The sequence below is a fragment of the Diceros bicornis genome, chromosome 3 (assembly GCF_020826845.1).
Source record: "Diceros bicornis minor isolate mBicDic1 chromosome 3, mDicBic1.mat.cur, whole genome shotgun sequence".
NCBI classification, from domain to species: Eukaryota; Metazoa; Chordata; class Mammalia; order Perissodactyla; family Rhinocerotidae; genus Diceros; species Diceros bicornis.
Window position 1 is genome coordinate 80,273,222 of NC_080742.1, and position 19,841 is coordinate 80,293,062.

The 19,841-nt window shown below is 50.4% G+C and overlaps 1 protein-coding gene across 1 annotated transcript in view; it reads right to left on the reverse strand.

Annotated features, from left to right (window-relative positions):
• The window catches only part of LOC131400039 (plexin-A4-like), a 177,668-nt gene that overhangs the window by 111,135 nt on the left and 46,692 nt on the right, over positions 1-19,841 (reverse strand). The window contains 2 exon segments of the mRNA XM_058534702.1: positions 14,949-15,099; positions 16,201-16,290. Coding sequence (XP_058390685.1) covers positions 14,949-15,099; positions 16,201-16,290 — 241 coding nt within the window.

Consider the following 19,841-nt stretch of genomic DNA (forward strand, 5'->3'; position numbering starts at 1 on the left):
AGGTCTCTTACCAAGAAAATACTTTCTGAGATGACTTTAGTCTTGCTATTATAGAATTATTAAGGGTTTTAAAGGATTCAATATTGTGCTGTAGTCCTCCCTTGTGCCCCATCTCATACCCTCTTCACCCACCTTTCAACCTCAGCTGTTCCTATAGCAACTAAGTGGCATGCACATGGAGCCTGACAGCATCTGCTTTAGGGACAGACCCTGCGTCCCCCTTGCCTCTGTTCCAGAGCTCCTCTGCTCCTACCACTGGGGTCACTGGGGGGAACCACTCAGCCGTTCCTACACACTTGCGAATCTAGAAGTCTGAGCCCACTGGCACCCTTTGAGCAGTGGGGGATGGGGACCACTGGACATGTTCTGAGATGCCTTCTACCGTTCCTAGAGGGCCAAGGGGTATTAAGTCTCGCTGTCCACAGTGGGGACCAGCTTGATAACACATCCTTGAATTGGCTTGTCCTCATTCCTCAACCTCCACTTCTGTTTCTCAGGACCACATCCCCAAATAAGCCACCTGCCCACAAGCCCTTGTCTCAGGCTCTGCTTTTGGGGGAAACTCAGACACTTATCATTTTTAGTTATCCATTTCTGTACTTTATCAGGAAGCTGTAGTCTATATTTCCAGTTCAGAATTTGGGTGGTTGAAAGATTCTTGTACCAACTTTATTCATTCATTCAACAAACATTTTTAGAGTGACTGCAATGTGCTGGGTGCTGTCCCAAAGCCAGGGTTAGAGAGACATGTGGGATTTTCCTTCAGGGGGCTGTCACTTGATACTAAATGCCAGCATCCACTAAAGACTTACAAGATGTGAGGACTTGCTCTGAGTGCCTTGTAGCCCTTATCTCACTTGACCCTCTCAACATCTCTCTGTGAGGAAGGTGTTCATGATTCTCATCTTCAAAGATGAGAAAAGCAAGATTTGGAGGCAGTGATGAACTTGCCCCAGGTAACAGGGCTGGGCAGTGATGGGCAGGGTCTTCACCATTACTCCATGCAGAGAACGTGTTCAGGCTACAAAAGAGGATCAGGAAACTGGTTTTGGGGATCAAAGTCACAGTTGTCTGGACAGGTGAGGTGCTCACACAGTTCTGGGCCTGTGGTATATCAGCCTGTGTTGCCCACAGGAATTCATAGAGCAGAGGCAAACTACAGTGGGAGAAGGAACAGGGAGGGCAGTGTGGAGCTGGGGGGTGTGCAGACAGGCACACCTGAGGAGGACACCATGATCTTGTTCTTTTAGTTGAGGAAACAGATGTGCTCCTGGTGAATGAGGCTGAGAGTGCATTCCTCGTGACCTGCCAGCTTCCCTTCCGTGACCCTCTGCTTCTTGTCCCCCCAGGCCCTGCCTTTGCATCACTAGATTTAGACAGACTTACTCAGGAAATGGTGGGGAACTTGGAAGGTGGGGAAGCAGCAGCCCAGGTCTGTACTCCAATGTGGAACACGGGCAAAAAAGGCCCCCCTTTTATTGAGGCACGAGTTCCTCCCTTGCCTCTATCTCAGAGGGGTCATCAGACCTTCATTAGAATCAGGCAGCAATAGGTGCTGCTGAGAAAAGCCAGCCTCTGTGCGTGGATGGGCCTTCCTAGGCGTCATGAGGAGCTGTCATTTATGGCTCCTAAAGGGGCTGCAATCTTGAGCAAGGACCTGTGTTGAGAACGTGGCCTGTGCCCCTAGAAAGGATGAGTTCTCCACTTTCCTGGAAGTTGATCATTGACCAAAATCTAAGTATATAGAAAACTATAGATTATGTCTTAAAACACCCTTGGTTGGATTCATCCCTAGATGGTAAACACAGCCTCTCCTGAGGGCAGTGTGGGGTCCGAGTCACTTCTACCCTGGGCTGAAAACTCTCCACCACCACAAGCTGGCTGGGCAAGAACCAGGCAGAAAACTTCCAGCCCAGAGTTGGCCAAGGGTGCTGTCCTTCCTGATCCTCTTACTCCTCCTAATTTCTCTCCCCCATAACCTCCCCTCCCTTTTACTTCCTTCTTTCTTGTTCTCTATAGGTTTGCTCCTGCTTTTTCTGAGTCTTCCCTTTCTTCCCTAATCTGTCCAAAATCTAGTTCAGGAAAATTATGAACTTCCACAAAATGATTCAGATTAAGTGTAATTAGCCAATAATATCTTTAAAAAAAGACTTAGGTCTGGGGGCCAGCCCTGTGGCATGGTGGTTAAGTTTGGCACGTTTCTGCTTCAGTGGCCTGGGTTCATGGGTTCGGATCCCAGGTGTGGACCTACACCATTTGTCAGCTATGCTGTGGCAGTGACCCACATATAAAGTAGAGGAAGAATGGCACAGGTGTTAGCTCAGGGCTAATCTTCCTCAAGCAAAACAAAAAACAAAAAACAAAAAAAAAATGAGGAAGATTGGCAACAGATGTTAGCTCAGGGCTAATCTTCCTCAGCAGAAAAAAAAAAAAAAGACAACGTCAAAAGAATAATTCTCTGTAGGTGAAAGGTGAGATTTCATACCTCAGCTATCAACTAAAGGGTTACCTACTAGTCAGGTTAAATTTCTTCTACCCTGTAGCAATTGGGATAGTCCAGGTTATGCTACAATAACAAACAGCCCTCCCACCTCAGCAACTTAAAACAGCAAGGATTGATTTTTTACTCATACCACATAAACATCAGGGTTCATCTGGTGGCTCTGTTCTGTGTCATCATTATCCTCGCTCTATGGTCCAGGCTGATGGAGCACTGTAGGTGACTTACATCCCCAGTGCTCATATTTCATTGGCCTAAAGCAAGTGGCTTGGCTAGCCTGCCTCTATTGGGGTGGGAAACTGTAATGCTCATTCGGGGAGGGAAAGCAGATACTGCGGAAGAGTAACATAATCTACCAGATAGGCCTACGCGGGGGCCCAGCCTCATACCTCTGCCTTCAGCTTTAGCAGAAACTCTCAGCAGACCTGCAGGCTCTGGGTCAGTGTTCAAAGTGGGAGTTTTTGTTTTTTGAGGTTTTTTTTTTCGGTGAGGAAGATTAGCCCTGAGCTAACATCTGTTACCAATCCTCCTCTTTTTGCTGAGGAAAATTGGCCCTGGGCTAACAGCCGTGACCATCTTCCTCTACTTTATATGTGGGATGCCACCACAGCATGTCTTGGTAAGCAGTGCGTAGGTACGCACAGGATCCGAACCTGAGAACCTGGGGCCACTGAAGCGGGCCGGCCCCAAAAGTGGAGTTTTATTAAAACAAAAGCAGGACAGGTTTAGAGAAGGTGATTGGCATGGAGGTGACCTGCCCCTCTCTCCATTTAACCTGCTCCACCAGGAGCAGCTCTACCAATCCAGGGAGAGGTTTTGACCACAACTGCTCTCTTCACCTGCAAAAGATAGCCACTAGTTGCAACTCAAGAAATTAGTTTCCTAAAGATACAATATTCATGGGATGGCGTCTGGCCTAATATGGGAAATAATGGCCGGCATGTTGGTCACAGTGGAGAAGATGACCCAATGACCGACTTTGTAGCTGATTGCTTTCTCCTAGTCCTACTCCCTCTGTCCCTCCCTCCACCCATTCATGATTTACTGAGCCCTTGCTCTGTGCTGGACACTTGTTAAGCTTGGGTAACATAAACTCAACTGAGATATGGTCTTTGCCTTCAACAATCTCACAGTCTAATGATCAAAAAATATACATATTTCATAAGGTGTTAGATATTTACTTTTTTGCAATGAATAAATAAGGCATCTGTTATGGACTGAATTGTGTCCCCCCAATTCATGTGTTGAAGCCCTGACCCACAATGTGACTATATTTGGAGATAGGGCCTTTAGGGAGGTAATTAAAGTTAAATGAGGTCATAAGAGTAGGGCCCTAATCTGACAGGACTGGTGTTCTTATGAGAAGAGACAGCAGAGATCTCTATCCAGGCACGCACAGAGGAAAGACAATGTGAAGACACAGAAGGCAGCTGTTTGCAAGCCAGGAAGACAGGTCTCACCAGAAACCAACCCCGGCACCTTGATCTTGGACTTCCAGCTTCAGAACTATGAGAAAATAAATATCTGTTGTTTAAGCCTCCCAGTCTGATATCCTGTTATGGCAGTCCGGCAGACTCATACAGCATCCGTTCTAAATTTGTTATTGAGGTCCCAGGTCCAATCCACTCTTTTGTTTGTATGATATCATTTTTATGACTAATAACAATAGTCCATGCGTGTATGACCCTGTGCAGCACACGAGGTCTTTTTCACCTTAGTTATCCGAATCAGCACTCCCCACCATCTCCTGGGTTTCATAGTGCAGTTAAAACTGTCTAGAGTTTTTGGATAAGGAAACAAAATCACAGAGAAGTGATCTGCTCAATGTCATGGTGGTTGATCTTGATAAAGTATGGGATCATAGAGGTAAAGGGGTCTGAGGACATGACAGGAACTTGACAGTGTGTGGAATCCCCATCTGAACTTTCCAAACAAGATCACACAGCCTGCCTCACTATTCAGGAGAAGGGAAAAACGTCTCCTTCCCTTCAACATAATAAAAAAAAATGAATTATACTTTCCTTGTGAGTCTGAACCACTAAAAAACCCACTTTGGTTGATTTCAATCCATTCAGTTTGTGCTAGGTCTTGCGGTCACTAATTCTAAGAGCCTAAGGTTGATGGTTGGCGGGTAGCAGGCAGATAGGAGAGGGTAGAATTTGCCTGAAGTTTTATCAGCTGTTGGGTGCCTCCAGGGTCTGTCTTGCATCTCCTCCACACTCATCTTTCCTGTCTTTCTTCCTTCCTTAATCTTTCTCTTTCCAAGTTTCTGTCTCTCCTTCCTTATCCTGCTTCCTTCCTGAATCTCTTCTCTCACGGTTTTCACTTTGAATAATAAGAACATTGGAATTTCATGGAGACATCCCGCTCAACCTTCTCCATCTGCTGACCTGAGGCTCAGAGAGGCAAAGGATCTGCCCATGGGCAGCCACTTGAACGAAGAGCGGAGGACACGGATTTCCTGGGCCCAGGCTGGGGCTCGTGCTACATCTGCATTTGCTTTCCTTTCCCTCACCCCATACATCTGGCCACAGACAGAAGTATGCGGCGGGCAGACGTGCTGTCTTCTTTCCTGCTCCCCACCTCCCCTGCCACCCTTTTCATTTTCCTTCTCCTCATCCTGTTTCTACCCCAGAGGCACAACCCGGGTCAAGATCCCCACCCTCTATCAAAAGTGGGGAGGGGGACCAATAAAACATTTACATTTAGGTGTAGCCTGCCAAGAAGACGTGAAGCAGGGATGGTGACCTTTGTGTCCTCTCCAGAGTTTGTGCCTGGAGGGCTGTGTTGAGAAGGATTCAGAGGCTGACTGGCCTCCATACTAAGGTGATGTCTGCTGACAGCACTGGCTGGTAGTGTGTTTGCTCTCCTAACTTGAAGCGTTATAGCCTCCAGAGACATCTGCTTTGTAAGTGAGGACAGAGCCTTAAATAAAAGGATGCACCTCTGGTGGTTGAGTGTAGACATCATGTAGCTGGAGAGAGAAGGTGATGTGACGCCACACGTGGAGGCCACTACTGCCTACTTATGGCCAGCCTTCTCCCCTTCCCCTTCCAGCCAGACACATAAAGAAAGACCCCAAATCCCAAACTGCATTTTTATTATTTTTTAATAAACTTTATTCTATATTACAAATAGGTTTTTTTTTTTTTTGTTCTGAACTGCAAAATAGGAATGCCTTATATTTACATACACAGGTATACAATTAATTATAACAAAGGTACAGAAGCTTGCCTTTACCAAGTTACAACTGGGCTCCAATTTAAATAGCATAGGTTTCCTTTTTAAAAACTCTTTTTAAAATCTTTTTTTTAATCTTACTAGGATACTTTTCTTTAAAAATCAAAACGAGAAGACCCTCTTCCTCTAATAGATTTCATCCACCTATCTTTGAGGCGCATTATAACACTGTTGTCTAAAGATATGTTTTGCTTTGTTCTAACAAAGGGTCAGTGTTCAAGGTGGGAGCTTTATGGAAACAGAAGTGGGGCGGGGCTGGAAGGGGGTCACTGGAGCAGGAATGACCGCCCTACTGCCTTCAGTGGCCTCTTTCTGACACTCAAAGGCCCCTGCCTGCTCCTTAAACCACCCATTCATTCTTTCCTGTTCCTTCTCTTTCCTCTAGTGTTTGAGACTTAACTCTGGGTCATCTGACCAGGCCAGACTCCTCTCCCCCTACGCCTTGGCTCACTGAGCCATTCATTGTCTGTTGTGGTACCCTGGAGTTGCTGGTTGCTATGGTAACATGGCAGGACCCAGATAGGCTGGTCCCTACAAGCTAAAGTGGGGAGGAGGACAGCTGCATCCAATCCTTCCTTCCCATCTCTGGGCCTGGGGTTCTTGATCTTGGTCAGCACAACCAACACACGACTAAGCCAGACCTCTGGCCTCAAGGACAACAGGCCCAGGCAGGGAGTGATGGAGGGGAGGGTCATCCATTCCAAAACACAAAGTCATTGGTTTCCAAATGGAAACAAGATTCTTTGAGGTAAACTAGCTTTTCTTTTTAAAGAACGGAAAGTTTAACGAGCCAACAAGCTGACGGGAACATGGGGGAAGGAACAGGGAAGGAGAACACACGAGGACACATATCCCATCTCAGCCACATGCCTGAATTGCGCTCAATAGTCCTGTTTGGTAAAGTGGTCTCAGTTTCTTAAGTGTCCTTTGCGTTGCTCTTTAACTGTATCCTCTGTTTTGAATTCTACTCTTGTAAGAGAGCCCTTCCAAAATGTGCTTGCATCGTAAGATCAAAGATACTAACAGAAGTTCTAATTCCAGATAAAGATACTGATGAAAGATGAGCTGCATAGACCTATTTGCCACGAGCATTTGCATTCTTGGGGGAGGGGTCTCAGGTCACTCCATGACCAGTCCCTAAAAGGGTCCCCCTGCAGTTTGGGGGAAGTTGGCTGATGAGAACCGTGTAAGATTCAGCAACACCAGGGGCAGCCTGGAGAGCAAGGACTGGACGGAAGTGAAAGGGGGTGGAGTGGAGGCAAGGTGGGGCTTCCTGGACACCAGGCCCCATGGCCCACTCCACTATCCCTGCCAATACAAACAGAGATTTCTTTTTATTCATTAGGGATTTTGTTTTGATTTGCTTTGGGGTAACCACTGGTCTACTCAAGAAATTTAATTGGGACTCTGAGTAGGTATTATTTTTACAACCAAAAATCCTATATATTTTATAAAGTTGGACACTCCCCCCTAATAAAAAAATAATTTTATCGGGGAGGAAAGATTTGTAGTTTAAAAAAAAAAAAGGTCTCCCTTGAATGTCTGAAACTTTTACTGCAGAGATTCCTTTCTGAATGGAAGGAACGGTCACTGTTTTCCAGTGGAGGGTTCTCCCTCCAAGCACCATGAGGAGAAGAGGCTCGCAGTGGGGCAGCCTCTCTCAGGAGCTGCCTCTTCACTGTCACCTGTGGCTGTACCTCAGCTTTTCACTCTGTAAAATAACACTCTCACCTGCTACACCTGTGGGGTGAGGTGGCGGGGGGGGGGGGAGGCAGGAGGAGAAGGGAGCAGCATTGCGGGCTCCAGCCATCGAAGAGGCAGGGAAAGCACCGAGAATATTAGCAGCCAGGGAGGATGCTTCCCCTGGCGTGTCCACATCCCGGGAATGCCCTCCCACCGCCAGGCCTGAGGCTCTCCTTGTCCCCTTGGAAATCACAGGTAAAGAGTTTTGTTTCTACCCCTCAGTAATTTGGACTTTACATCTGGACTTTGTCCTTAACCTTGAACTGTTAAAACATACAAACAAAAGATAAACAACTACAAATCCCAAATAAACACCCCACATACAGCATAAAGAGAAAGGGAGGGGCTGAGGGGTCGGGGCCCTCAGTAGCCTGTCCTATGAGCAGACAGGAAGAGCAGGGGCTGAGAGGAGATCTTGATGTGAACCGGGAGCAAGAAGAAAGGCCCAGAAGGAGCCAGATCTGCCTGGGGCAAGGTCTTCTCTGGGCGGGGGGCCTGTGAGGACCGTGGTACCTGGAAGTTATGGATTCACAGAAATGCCTCTTGGCTCGGACTGCTCCTTAGGGAGGCCCATTCCTGGAAGGGCTGTGGTCCAGGGCCAAGAAAGGAGTATCTAGGCCTCCTGCCCACAGAGCGCCTCCCTGCGTCTTCCCTCCCTCCTTGGCTCTCTGTGAGGCAGGAAAGTTTGTTCTTGATTAGTAATAATTAACCTTAACGTTCACTAGGTTAAGTTATTTGACTTTGCATCCTGTGATGCCAAAGGAAGTGTCCCCTTAGTCCTGAGAAAGAAGACAGATGGAGAACAGGGCTTTCCCTTTCAGGTCAGAGCAAGGGGTGCTCATACCTGGATTCATCCCAGCACTGTTTAGAGTTCTAGAAACATCAGCAGGACTTGCCTCTTGGAATAGAGGTCATTTGGGAAATCATTGCTTGTGGCTTCTGTGATGGGGCACCTACAGGCCCTTGGCTGGATGAGGGAGCCCGACTGCTCACGGAGGCAGCATTGGGAGGGTGGGAGGGGGCCAGGACAGTCCCAGAGGGCTGGACCGTGAGGGCTGAGCTGTCCACGGAGGGGCTGAGCAGCTCCTGTATTCTAGTGGACTCATGGCCCTGGGCCAGAGGCTACCCGTGCAGGGTGTAGGCACGAGGGACAAGGGGGCACACGCCTCTCTGCTGGGGCAGGGGCACACTCAGGGGCCAGACATGCAATGGGGACAAGAGAAGGAGGACCTGGGGAGAGTTGGGGGCAGTGGGTGTTGGGACAGGACAATGACATTAACTTTGGGCTGGGAGCCGAGAGCTGAGGCTGAAGGGACAAGGTCAGAGACCTTACCTGTCGACAACTCCTGCTTCTCCCTGGGCACAGTCCTGGACAGTCTACCTCAAACTTTGGGACTTATTTAGAACGACTTCTCTCTCTCAAGCATCTCGGGCCTCCCTCACTGGTGCACCGGCTCACAAGAGGGAGGCCCTGGGGCTGGCTCTGGGTGTGCATGTCACTCTCGGGGTGTGAATATATCTCGGCCTGTGGGACATTCAGGTTATCCTCGGTCCCCAAATTTAAAACCGCATTGAAAGAAGGCGGCAAAAAATAAATATTTTCCTGAGGAAGCAACTGACACAATAGCCAACTTCACTTAATGGCCCTATTTGCAGTAACCAAGACATGTCAGGATCTCTCCTTACAAGGAAGGACAAAGAAGGGCAAAGCCCATCCCTGGGGAGACTTGTGCCCAGAAGAAATGACCAGCCTGCAGCTATATTTCTTAGCTTCTATCTACCCATTCTTTTAAATTCAAGACCCCATAAGGCTTCCCACCACCACCCATCTCCAGCCCATCTCCCTCCAACATTCAAACTCCCCACCTAACCCAGGTCAGTTCTTTGGACTGCATGATCTCTTGGTACCATTTTGGACACTGGTGGTCTCAAGGGGTACAGGGTGCAGGAGGCGAAAATGAAGGGGGAAGTGGGGAAGAGGGTCTCTTCTCCCCTGGTCTCTGCCCAGAACTCAAGGAATCAAATAAAGGTTCCACCTTAAACAGAAGCGTGACCCTGCACGTTAACTGTGACAGAGGAAAACCTTGAGGGGACCTCCCTTCCACAGGACCCCATCTGCCCCATTCCCTCCTCTACCGCGTGCTGGCCCGCATGCTGCCAGGGCAGCTCTCAGGTCTCTGGCCTGCCCGGAGGAGATGTGGGATGCCAAGGGGAGTTTCGGGAAGAAGATTTGGGGAAAGTATAGCTTTTTGAAAACGCTGCCTTGTTTTTACTTTGAAACGTATCACACATGCACCAAGAACGTAAATGAAAGAAATGGAAAACAAACCAACAGCTGAAGGAAAGAACTTCTGCAGGTGAGATGAGTTGCGACTCTGCGTGACTGTCCTTTTTCTCCATCCCCTAACAGGCCAGAGACAAAGCCAGCAACACCCACCCACCCATTAAAGTAAGATCTGCCCCAAACCCCTCCCCCAGGAGAAACGAACGGGGAGAACCAGGACACCCATCATCCTGCTCTTTCTTCCTGACATTTATGTTTCTCTGAGGTGTCTGAAGTTTCTCTTATAACAAAAACATGAGAAAAAAAAAAGTTCTGTACCGACAAAGGAACAATAACAATAATAATAATCCGGTAAAAAGGAAAAGCTTCAGCAGAACCGTGATAAGTCTTCTTCTCTGCTTGTTCATTTTTTTCTCTAACTGTGCAAAACTTAAAAAATAAATCAAAACACTCACACACACACATACATGCTCTTACACACACACACACACACATACACACACACAGCTTCCATTCAGCAAATCCGTGTTAAATATGTTTGTGTCTCTCTTCTCCCCAATCCTTCACATGTGCAAAAATATTTTAGAGGCCAAGGTGCCTCCTCAGCCTGCCTCCCACACGCTCCTTCCTGGCCTGCCAGGGCCTGTGGTTTCCTGGGAGGAAGTCAAATGAGCCAGGTAGATATTCCATGCTTCTTCACCTGGCACCTCATCTGCCAAAACCTTTGGTTATTTTTCCCCCCTGACATGCATCTTTTCCCATTCTCTTCTCATTGGTTAGGTTACTCGTGTTTTGTCCACCATTTGTCCTCCTCGATGCCACATTATGCCCTGCTCTGGGTCACCACCACCCAGCCTCCGTCAAGTCCAGGCCTCCTTCGGCCAGTGACCACCCTGATTTCCTCCGGACAGGTGACCTCTCCTTCCACCCACCCGCACTCAGCATCAAAGGCAAGCACTGCGTGTCCTGAAGCTGCAGGATGAATGATGAGCAAGGGTAGAGAACGGAAACACATCAACACCCCCCGACCCAGAACAAGAAATCTTTCAGGGCTCTCTGCCTACTCCTGGGGCAGACAGATATACATACACAGACGCGCGCGTGCACATGAGATCACACACACGCACACATATTCATATCCAAAGGCATTAGCATTCAAAGTACAGGACGCTTCACAGACTTTGCTGGAAATGGTGTGGTTCCTTCCCCTTTCCACGTGGAGCTCCCTTTGAGTGGACGGCAGGAAATGATATCTGATGCTCGGGGAGTGAAGGCAACACCATGGAACCCTCACCCTGAACCCCACTTGAGACGATGCTTCTCCTTGTCTCGCAGAGTGGTGTACAACGTGACACCAGGACTGCCAGGAGAGATTTTCGCTTACGGTAGGAGACTGGACCATAGACAGAGATGGCATCTAAGCTCCCTTCAATATTACAGGTTTCCATGACCCTCCATTAGACCATCTCTCACCATAGCCCCTGCTCACCTAGGTACTCATGTCTGAGCACACATTTGCCTGGCTGCCTAAAACGATGTATCCATAGCTAGAAGGATGGAGATGGCATCTGATGGAGAAACAGATGCCAGAGTCGACATCAGTTGTATGTCCCTCCTCCCATTTCCAGCCAGGTCCTTCAGCTTGACTCTTCAGTCCCTCCCAGACATGACAAGCCAGGGGCTGAGTTTGGCTGGCATTTCGGTTTGTCCCTGTGAGGCTGTGCTTGAATGTGTTTCTTTCAATGATGACTTCTTTCCATGATGAAGAGATGAGGGAGGAGAGTAACCAAAGACGCAGCTGAGATGTTGATGAAATAATTCCCAAGGAGGTCTGGACAGTCCAGGGACAAAGTGATCTGCATAGCAATGGCACTAGATTCTGCAGGGGAGACAGGGGCTAGGCTGTGTGCCCCAGCCTTCAATAGAGTTCTCAGGAACGATGGTGGGGAGGGAGCCATGGAGACGGCTGGAGGTAGAATCTCCCGGATGCACTCTGCATTTTATGTTGACCCTTGATGAGCGATGACCAAGGAGGATGGAGGTGCTTTCTCTAGACAGCACTCGAGGATCTGGCAATGGATTAGACCTATGACTATGTTCGTGATTCACTTGCATTTGCAGATGAATAGAAAACAACAAATTCTGCTTCCACGGTAGACACAACTTTCTTTCTTTTCTCCCCCTCCATGTTGCATTTCTGCTGCTATGAGCCAGATTAGAAGGTTAGGCGCATCTCCATGGTGGAATGCAACTGCTATTCGTTCTCTTGTCTGGCTTTCCACAGGCAGGGGAGGAGATGGGCAGACAGGTCCCTATGGGCACTTGGAAGAGCTCTAACAAGATTGAAAGGGGACAAGGAGGCCTCTGGATGCCAACCCAACAAGAGAGAGGCAGCTCACAGGGCACCTCCCAACTCCTCACATGCACCCCCACTCCAGCCACATGCAGGAAGTGTGGCCTTTCTTCTCACAGTTGCAAAGGGACCATACCACTGACTGACCCCTTGGAGATGGAAATGTGGGCAGAGCCAAGCGATGTCTTCCCAGAAAAGATAATATTGAGCTCATTGCCTCTTCCCTAGCCAAGGCTCGTACCAATGTGGGGGCTCTCAAGAAGGTGAAGGTGAAGTAGCAGCATAGAAACATCCTCTATCCATGGCTCCTCTTCCATATTTGGGCCCTGCTGCTGATGCATGGGGTCATCTGGGAAAGAGAACCCCCTTGCTGTGGGCCTGGCCATCCTGGACTAACTGAGGGTCAGTGGCTTGGTTCAATGTATTGGCAGAGCAACTGAAAGAGAAGGGATCCAGAAAGAAGGGAGAGACAGAAAGAGGCAGAGAGAGAGACAGCGCTGCTCAGGGGATGCTGCTGATGCCAGTTGGAACTTGCACTTGGTAAAGATGAAAATCTAGACTGAGGCACGGCTTGGTGTGTCCCTCCCTCCAGGGGGCCCTGGAAGGACGGTTCTCAGCTGTCTAAGCTCATGAGGGTTATGACTTGTTCTAGTTTGTAGGCCAGTTTCTGCTTTCCACACTGGTCGTCGTGGTCCAGAGGTCCGAGGATCTGTTGAAGGGACAAGAACAGGGAGATCACTAGTTTGTATGTATATGTCTGTGTTCTTAAGGTACGCACAGACAGGGACGTAGTCAGGATCGGGAAGACATGTGCACGTGAAGACGCACACACGAAGTTGCTAACTAAGCAGGCAGCCTGGTGAACAGGGCTGGGGAGGTATAGGGGGCACTTTGGCATGGGGTACAACGTGTGGACACCCATGTGTCAATGAGCACAGGATGTCAGCACACACATCAGCATGTCTGAATAAATGTGTCCATTTTACTGCCCATGAAGGACAGCTGACAGTGGGCAGAAGACACCTATGCAAAGATGCCATAGTTACATGCAGATCAAACAGCAGATGGTTCCATACCCAAGGTAAAGAGTGGGGCCCAGTGTCTTGGGTGAATGTAACTTCACGGAGATCAAGAAATCCCACCCCCCTTCCAAAAAAGGAACGTCTACCCCATCAGCTCCCCAAGGCTCAAAATTCCATATTTAGAAAGTCATTTGTCTTCACTTTGCCTGTGAAGAAACAAATACCCCTCGAAGAGTTATGTTTTAAGCTTTACTGTCATTAACACCTAATGGATGACGTCTGCCAAAGCCTTTTCTGAGACTGTACGGTCGGTAGAGGACAATGACGGGGAGCAATTGTGATGGGAAACGTCTTAGAATTTGACTCAGACTCAGGAGACGTGGGATTGAATGCTGGCTCCACCAGTCTCTAGCCAGGTGATCTGGGGCAAAATATGCAACCTCTCTGAACCCTCATTTCCTCATCTGTAAAATGTGGGAATTACTAGTCCCACCGTGGGCTGCTCCAGGGGAGAGGAAAAAGTCAGGGAACATACAGAACACCCTTAGGACAATGCTCCACGAGGGGCACGGCACGTGGCAAATGGGTGGAATCTACTGGTGCTGGGGCCTCAAGGAGAAGGAGCAGCGAGGGGAGGGGGAGAGGGGAAGAAGAGGTTGAAGGCCTGAAGGGAGGCTCCCAGAGCTTCGGATTTCTTGGCCCAGTTGACGTGTTTTTAATGGCGAGACCAAGATAGCGCTGCCAACTTCTTAGCTGGCCAAGAACTGCCAGTTACTGGCACCAACACTTCTAAGGATGGGACATTTTAACACCAACAGTAGGCAAGAGTACTGAGACTAATAGTACTAACAGGACTTAGAACTTAGACTAAGGGACAGTCCTTTCCAAGAGGAGGCAGTTGTCCTCATACCCTGGCGTACTCTACATCATGCTTACGTCTCTCAGGTGGCCACTGACAGGTAAAACCTTGCCTCTGGACCAGCACTGGCCCACAGGCTAGCACTGGGGTCCCTCCCCTAAGGGACCCGCCGCTGGCTCCCACTTCACCTGAGGTTCACAGCATTACGCTGCTCATGGCCTGCGGGACACCAGGCCCCGGGCCCCGCGCGGCTCCTTCCTTAACCTGTGGCTCCTAGACCCTCTCTCAGTGAGGAGGCTGGGAGGACCTGGGACACTGGCTTCAGCTCCTGTCACCACCTTCCCCACACAGAGAGGGTGGTTATGCTGCTGCTCAGACACAGGGAGCCTAGATTATTCTGAACCCACTTGGTCTAAGCCTGCATGACCAAGAAAACTCCTATAAGCACCTTTGTACTGGCCACTAAGCACTGTAGTGGCAGTGACCCCAGGTGAGGTTTTCCAATGAAAACACAGCAACTAAAAACAGATTCCCTTCTACTCTGTTCTGTATCTCTGCTGATTCCATTTCATTCCATTCCATACCATATGGCCTGCCCATTACAGTGGGGAGCTGCTTGTTTAAAGAGAATTAGATCAGAGAGACAAATGGAAAAAATAAAGGAGAGGGAATGGTGGGGAAGAAATAAGAAGAAAAAAAAATGAAAGAAACAGATACTTGATCTATGGATCTGAGAAGGGCAGGGATTAATGCAGAATTCACAGACTGGCACTTTTCTAGTGTCACAGACCTGGGAGCACAGCCTCTGAGTCCTGGGTGGTAGTGAGTTCCCAGCAGGGGTAGGGTGTCTGGGGTGATGCTCCTGTGCACAGAGGCTGCTACAGGCAGAGATTTCTCCATCTTTGCCCCCGTCCTTCCCAACAGGCCCGGAGCAGGGTGGGGCTCACCTCCTCGCTGTACTTGCCCACGTAGGAGAAGATCTCCGAGAGCGCGCTCATGGTGTTGAACTCATTCATGTGCATCCGGGACTGCTCAGCCAGGTACGCGTTCATGTCCTGGTCGCTGATGGCCGGCATCTTCCCGATGTCTGAGTAATACCTGCCACGGGATGGGAGAGGGGAAGAAAGGAGTTGGAGCCGTGCATGTGGAGTAGACGAGAGATGGAAACTCCCAGTGGATGCCTGTGCGTGACCCCTGGGGCTCGCTCCCATCTGGCTTCTGGGTCTGGCCCAGGGAGAGGCCTCTGTAGCTCTGGCTGCACAAGACACAGAGGGAAGGGATTTGGGGAGTGGCCCAGATATTGTCAGAGGGTGGACAGAGGTGGGACTAGGAGTAAGGAGGGGTCTTCTCCTGTATCTGCTTTGCTCCCAGCTACCCACAAGAGTGGTCCAGTCTGTCTCCTGTGTGCCTCTAACACTCCCTCCCACAGATGCAAGAGGTCCCCTCCACAGGGCCCAAAGGCTCTTGCAAGCAGTGGCTCTGCCCTGATGTCCTCCCCTCTTCGGGGGTTAGACGGGAGGAGGGCAGGGCTGGGGGCTGCTTGGGGAGAGAGGCTGGCAGAAGGCAATCAGTCACTGTCACTTGCAGCTGTGCACTGCTGTCAACTGGTTAATTAGATGCCAGCATTTACATTTTTAATTTCTGCAATTTGACATTTTATGCAGCAAACCCCAACTCCCTGCCAGAGGGGAGTTGTGCAGTTTCCTAATGAGGAACGAAGGGCCCCAGTGGCCCAAAAACAGCCACACCCCACCTTCCCCCGGGCGTTTTCTGGCTGCAGGCTACACAAAAGGGACCAGGGATCTGCAAAAACAGGGAGGCCTCAGGACAGTGGGGACCACCCCCAGGAGGCCTTGCAGTATGCCAGCTCAGCCCACTCTGAATGCCTGCGGCTTCAATGCTGGGAGAGCAGGCCTGAGAGCCTAGAGCTGAGAAGGGTGGCGGGCACAGTCGCCAGGGCGGGGACTAGGGTGAGGCAGGTGAGTCATCGGGGGCACAAAGTTTTAGGAGAGGCACTCAGTCTCACTTGTGCAACTGCAGGTGACAGCGACAGGCCCTGGGAGTTCCCAGAAATCAAGGTCTGCTCAGGTGAGAGGCTCCAGTATGGTCTCACCCTGGACCTCAGCCCTGGGTCTCTCTCAGCCTGCATCCCTTACTGCGCTGATCATGAATCCATCAGTCCTGTGCCCGTCCCCCCACCTCCACCTCTCCCCGTTGGTGGCCAGAAGTTGGGTGACAGGCCGGTAGAGGTGGCACTCATGCACTACTCCAGCCGTCATGCCCGAGGGCCTGCAATGGAACGACAGTTCAATTTGCCACCAGGGGATTCCTGGGCCTGCAAGGGCTGGGATGGCCGCCCCACTCTGAGCCACAGCCGTCCTGCCTCCAGTCTCATCTGGACTGTCTTTCTTCTCAACCTTCTTTCAGTGTGGGGTCCTCCGTCTCCTCTCCATCTTCAGAGCCCTCAGGCCCCCACTTCCTTGTCCTGTTTCATTTTGGTTCCTCTGCTCCATCCCAGAAGAGCCCACTCGCTTCCAGGCTTGCACCCCACCCCAAACACATCCTCAGGTTCCTCAGGGTTTCGGGTAATGACAATCCAGGTACAAAAGTTCCAGTGAGAGACTCAGTTCATTGCCACCATTTCTGGAAGGCAATAAATGTCAATGTTCCATTTTATAGCAGAGACCCAGGGATTTCAGTGGTGGCTCCCAACCTTGCCACTCGCAAGGAGATTTGTGTCATCGCCCCCTCACGGATTCCAGGCCTACCGAGCAAAATATGTTCGTCAGGTAAAGGGTTATGTTCTCGGGTCACACTGGTGACAAACAGGAACAAATGACCTCCCTCACTCTGGTTCCACGGCCAGCAGCCCGATGCAGCTCTGGTAATATGGCTGGGTCCAGAGCTTCCTCAAGACAGTTACACTCTGTCACCTACGGACAGTCGGAGCGACCGACCAGGATGAAAAGCCCAGGTCCTCATTGACAGGACACGACTCCTGCCATCTGCGTTACCTGCCCAGACACCTTCCACAGGTCGACAGACGGATCCATCAGCATGTGTGCAAACAGCACAGGACTTCTACTGCTGCCTGGAAGGTCCCTGCGGTGCACAAGAGCCCAGGGGAGGGACCACCATCTCCACTGGAAACAGCAGATGCCCAGCACTCTGTCCCTGTGCAATGGCTTGCAAGGCACTACAAGCCCAGTCTGTTTCTCCAAAGGGAATATTTCGGAAGTGTGTCTGTCTGTGTGTGTAAGAAAGAGACGGCTGGGGGAGCGGTTGGAGAGTGGAGTGGGGAGAGGGCAGGGGTTCAAATCTTCTCATCTGAAGCAATGGGTGGCAGCCCCGCCTGGCCATGCTTTGCATCATTCTCTCTAACAGTGAGGTCAGATCTCTCCCCTGCTGCCTGTGTGGAGGGTGCTGGATTGAACCCGTGCACGTCCATGGCCACACACCAGCCCACGAGTGGATCCACCACATGTCCTCATCTTAGTGAGTTCTAAATCACTGACTGAGTGGCCATGCACAGCTCAATGCCCCGGATGGGTGTGGGGCTTGGGGTCTGGCTGCCATTCTGCCCCGTTCCTGTCCCTGAGCCCTGCCTGGTGCTAAGCGGGACCACGCTCCCCTGCAGGGCTTTGCTGCCCCTGCCTTGACCTCTCCTCGCTCCCCTCCAGGGCTCTGCCGAGCCCCATCCCCTCACCAGCACCCCTTGAGCCTGCTAATGATGCTGCCCCGGCATCTCTCAGCTGTGTGTGCACTTGCTTCCTTCTTGGCTCTTGCTGGGCTGGCCTGTGTGCTGGGCCCCGCCACTGAGAAGCCTTATTGCTTGTGAAGAATGCAATTACGCCCCATCAATAAACTTCCAACAAGTGTTCTTATCAGTTGGCTGTGCAGTGAGGATGGGAAAGGTCAGCCTGGGCTCCTGTGCTTGAACTTGCTCCTGTGGGATTTCTGCCTGCAGGTGAGCCCCTTCAGGAGGGACTGTGCTCTGAAAGTCCCCCAGGAACCCCTCAAGCGGACCAAGCCCTGGCTGAGGCCCGGCCTGCTGAAGAGGTCTGGGTCCCACCACTGGCCTCACCCAGCTTTCTTTGCTGAATTTGCTGAGGTGGGACGTCAGCACCCTTGTGGTCCTCACATCCTCCCTCAGGGAGCTGCCAGAAAGGGAAGGGCCCCAGACACCTGGATTCCCGGCTGTTGACTAGTTTGCAGTGTTCCACATTTGTGGGCTTCTATGGGCTGTGCCCAGTGTGTGATGGTGGGCGTCTCCTCTCTGCCATTTGGATGGCTCTAGTGATGGAGAAGGTGGTCTCCAACACCCTGAACTCTTAGAGAAGAACAAAGCGTTGTCGTCCCCTCAAATACCTCAAGGACAATGATGCAGAAGTGAAAGACATTTAGAGCCCGATGTCCCCAGATACCTGCCTTTCAAGGCCCTGCACAGAAGTCTTCCTCTGTGATCATCCACTGACCTCTCCAGGCCCAGCGGAATCAGGTCCTTACTCCCCGAGCTTCCCACCATTACAGCTCATGGGCCTGCTGAGTGCCGTCTTGTCTGTGTATCCTCCCTGACCATGAGAGCCACAAGGGAAAGATCAAGTCTAATATATCCCGAGTGTCCAATACACCCATGACGGGTGCCATAAATGTCTGGCCCCTGGATTAATGAATAAGTTAATGAAATGTCTATACTCCACGTCCAGTATTGCTCCCATGGTGAACTGTCACAGTTTTATATTTGTAATGGATGGTTTCCTTAGGAGGCATATTTAAATATTTAAAATTCTTAACCTTTTTTATGCTGTGACACATGTGATAGATGGCATTCAAATGTATGGCACGCCCTTAGTCAATTCCCAGTGGGCCAAGTGTGACTCCACCGCACTCATTCCTACACGGAAAGCTCATGTCTGAGACTGAGGGAGGCTCACGTTGCCACGGGGATAACCAACTTAAAATGAGAGGGAATCACTACCACACGTGAACATTTTACTGCTACTGGTAATGAAACAGAAATTACAACTGATCATAACACGCCAGTTCATGGTGACAACACTGTTGAGTTCCGCTCTGTAAGATGGGTGTAGCACTTGATTGCTACTGGGAAACCAAGAGACTCTTCTCCCTTTTTCCAGATGTGGCCACAAGCAAAAGCCCTAATACTTGGATGGAGGCAGCGAAGACTGGGAGACTGCAGTGGGGACTCTGACTACTAGCATTGCAAGGTGTTTGGAGGCAGGAATGGGATGGAAGGATGGGTGGGAGGACAGAAGGGAGAACAAGAGGGAGGATGGAGAGAGGACAAGATGGGAGGATGGATGGGAGGATGGGAGGGAAGATGAGTGGGAGGACGGATGGGGGATAGGAGGGAGGATGCGAAGGAGGAAAGTTAGGGAGATGGGAGGGAGGATGGGAGGGAGGATGGGTGGGGATAGGTGGGAGGACAGGAGGGAGGATGGGTGGGGGGACAGGTAGGAGGATGGAGGGAAGGATGGGTAAATGAAGAACTTTTAGGAGACACAAGCCGGCATAGGTGCTGACAGAATCATCTAGGCTGTTCAACCACCAGTTAGTGAGGCCTCCTGGATGCATATGATTTCCACCCCTTCTATAGAGAGGGCCAGCCCGAGTAAACCCCATTTCTTCGCTGTGTTGGGACAGAGGGCCCCCCAAGTGTGTGGAGAGCATACTGTACAGCAGTGAGTCACTAAGCCTGTGTCCTGCTGGGCTGTCTGTGCGCTCACAGCACTCAGGCAGCGAGTTTAGAAGTGGGCAAGCCCCAGCCACAAGAGGATGGTGTGCTACCCTCGCTTTCCTGAACTGGGGGCTGCCAGCGC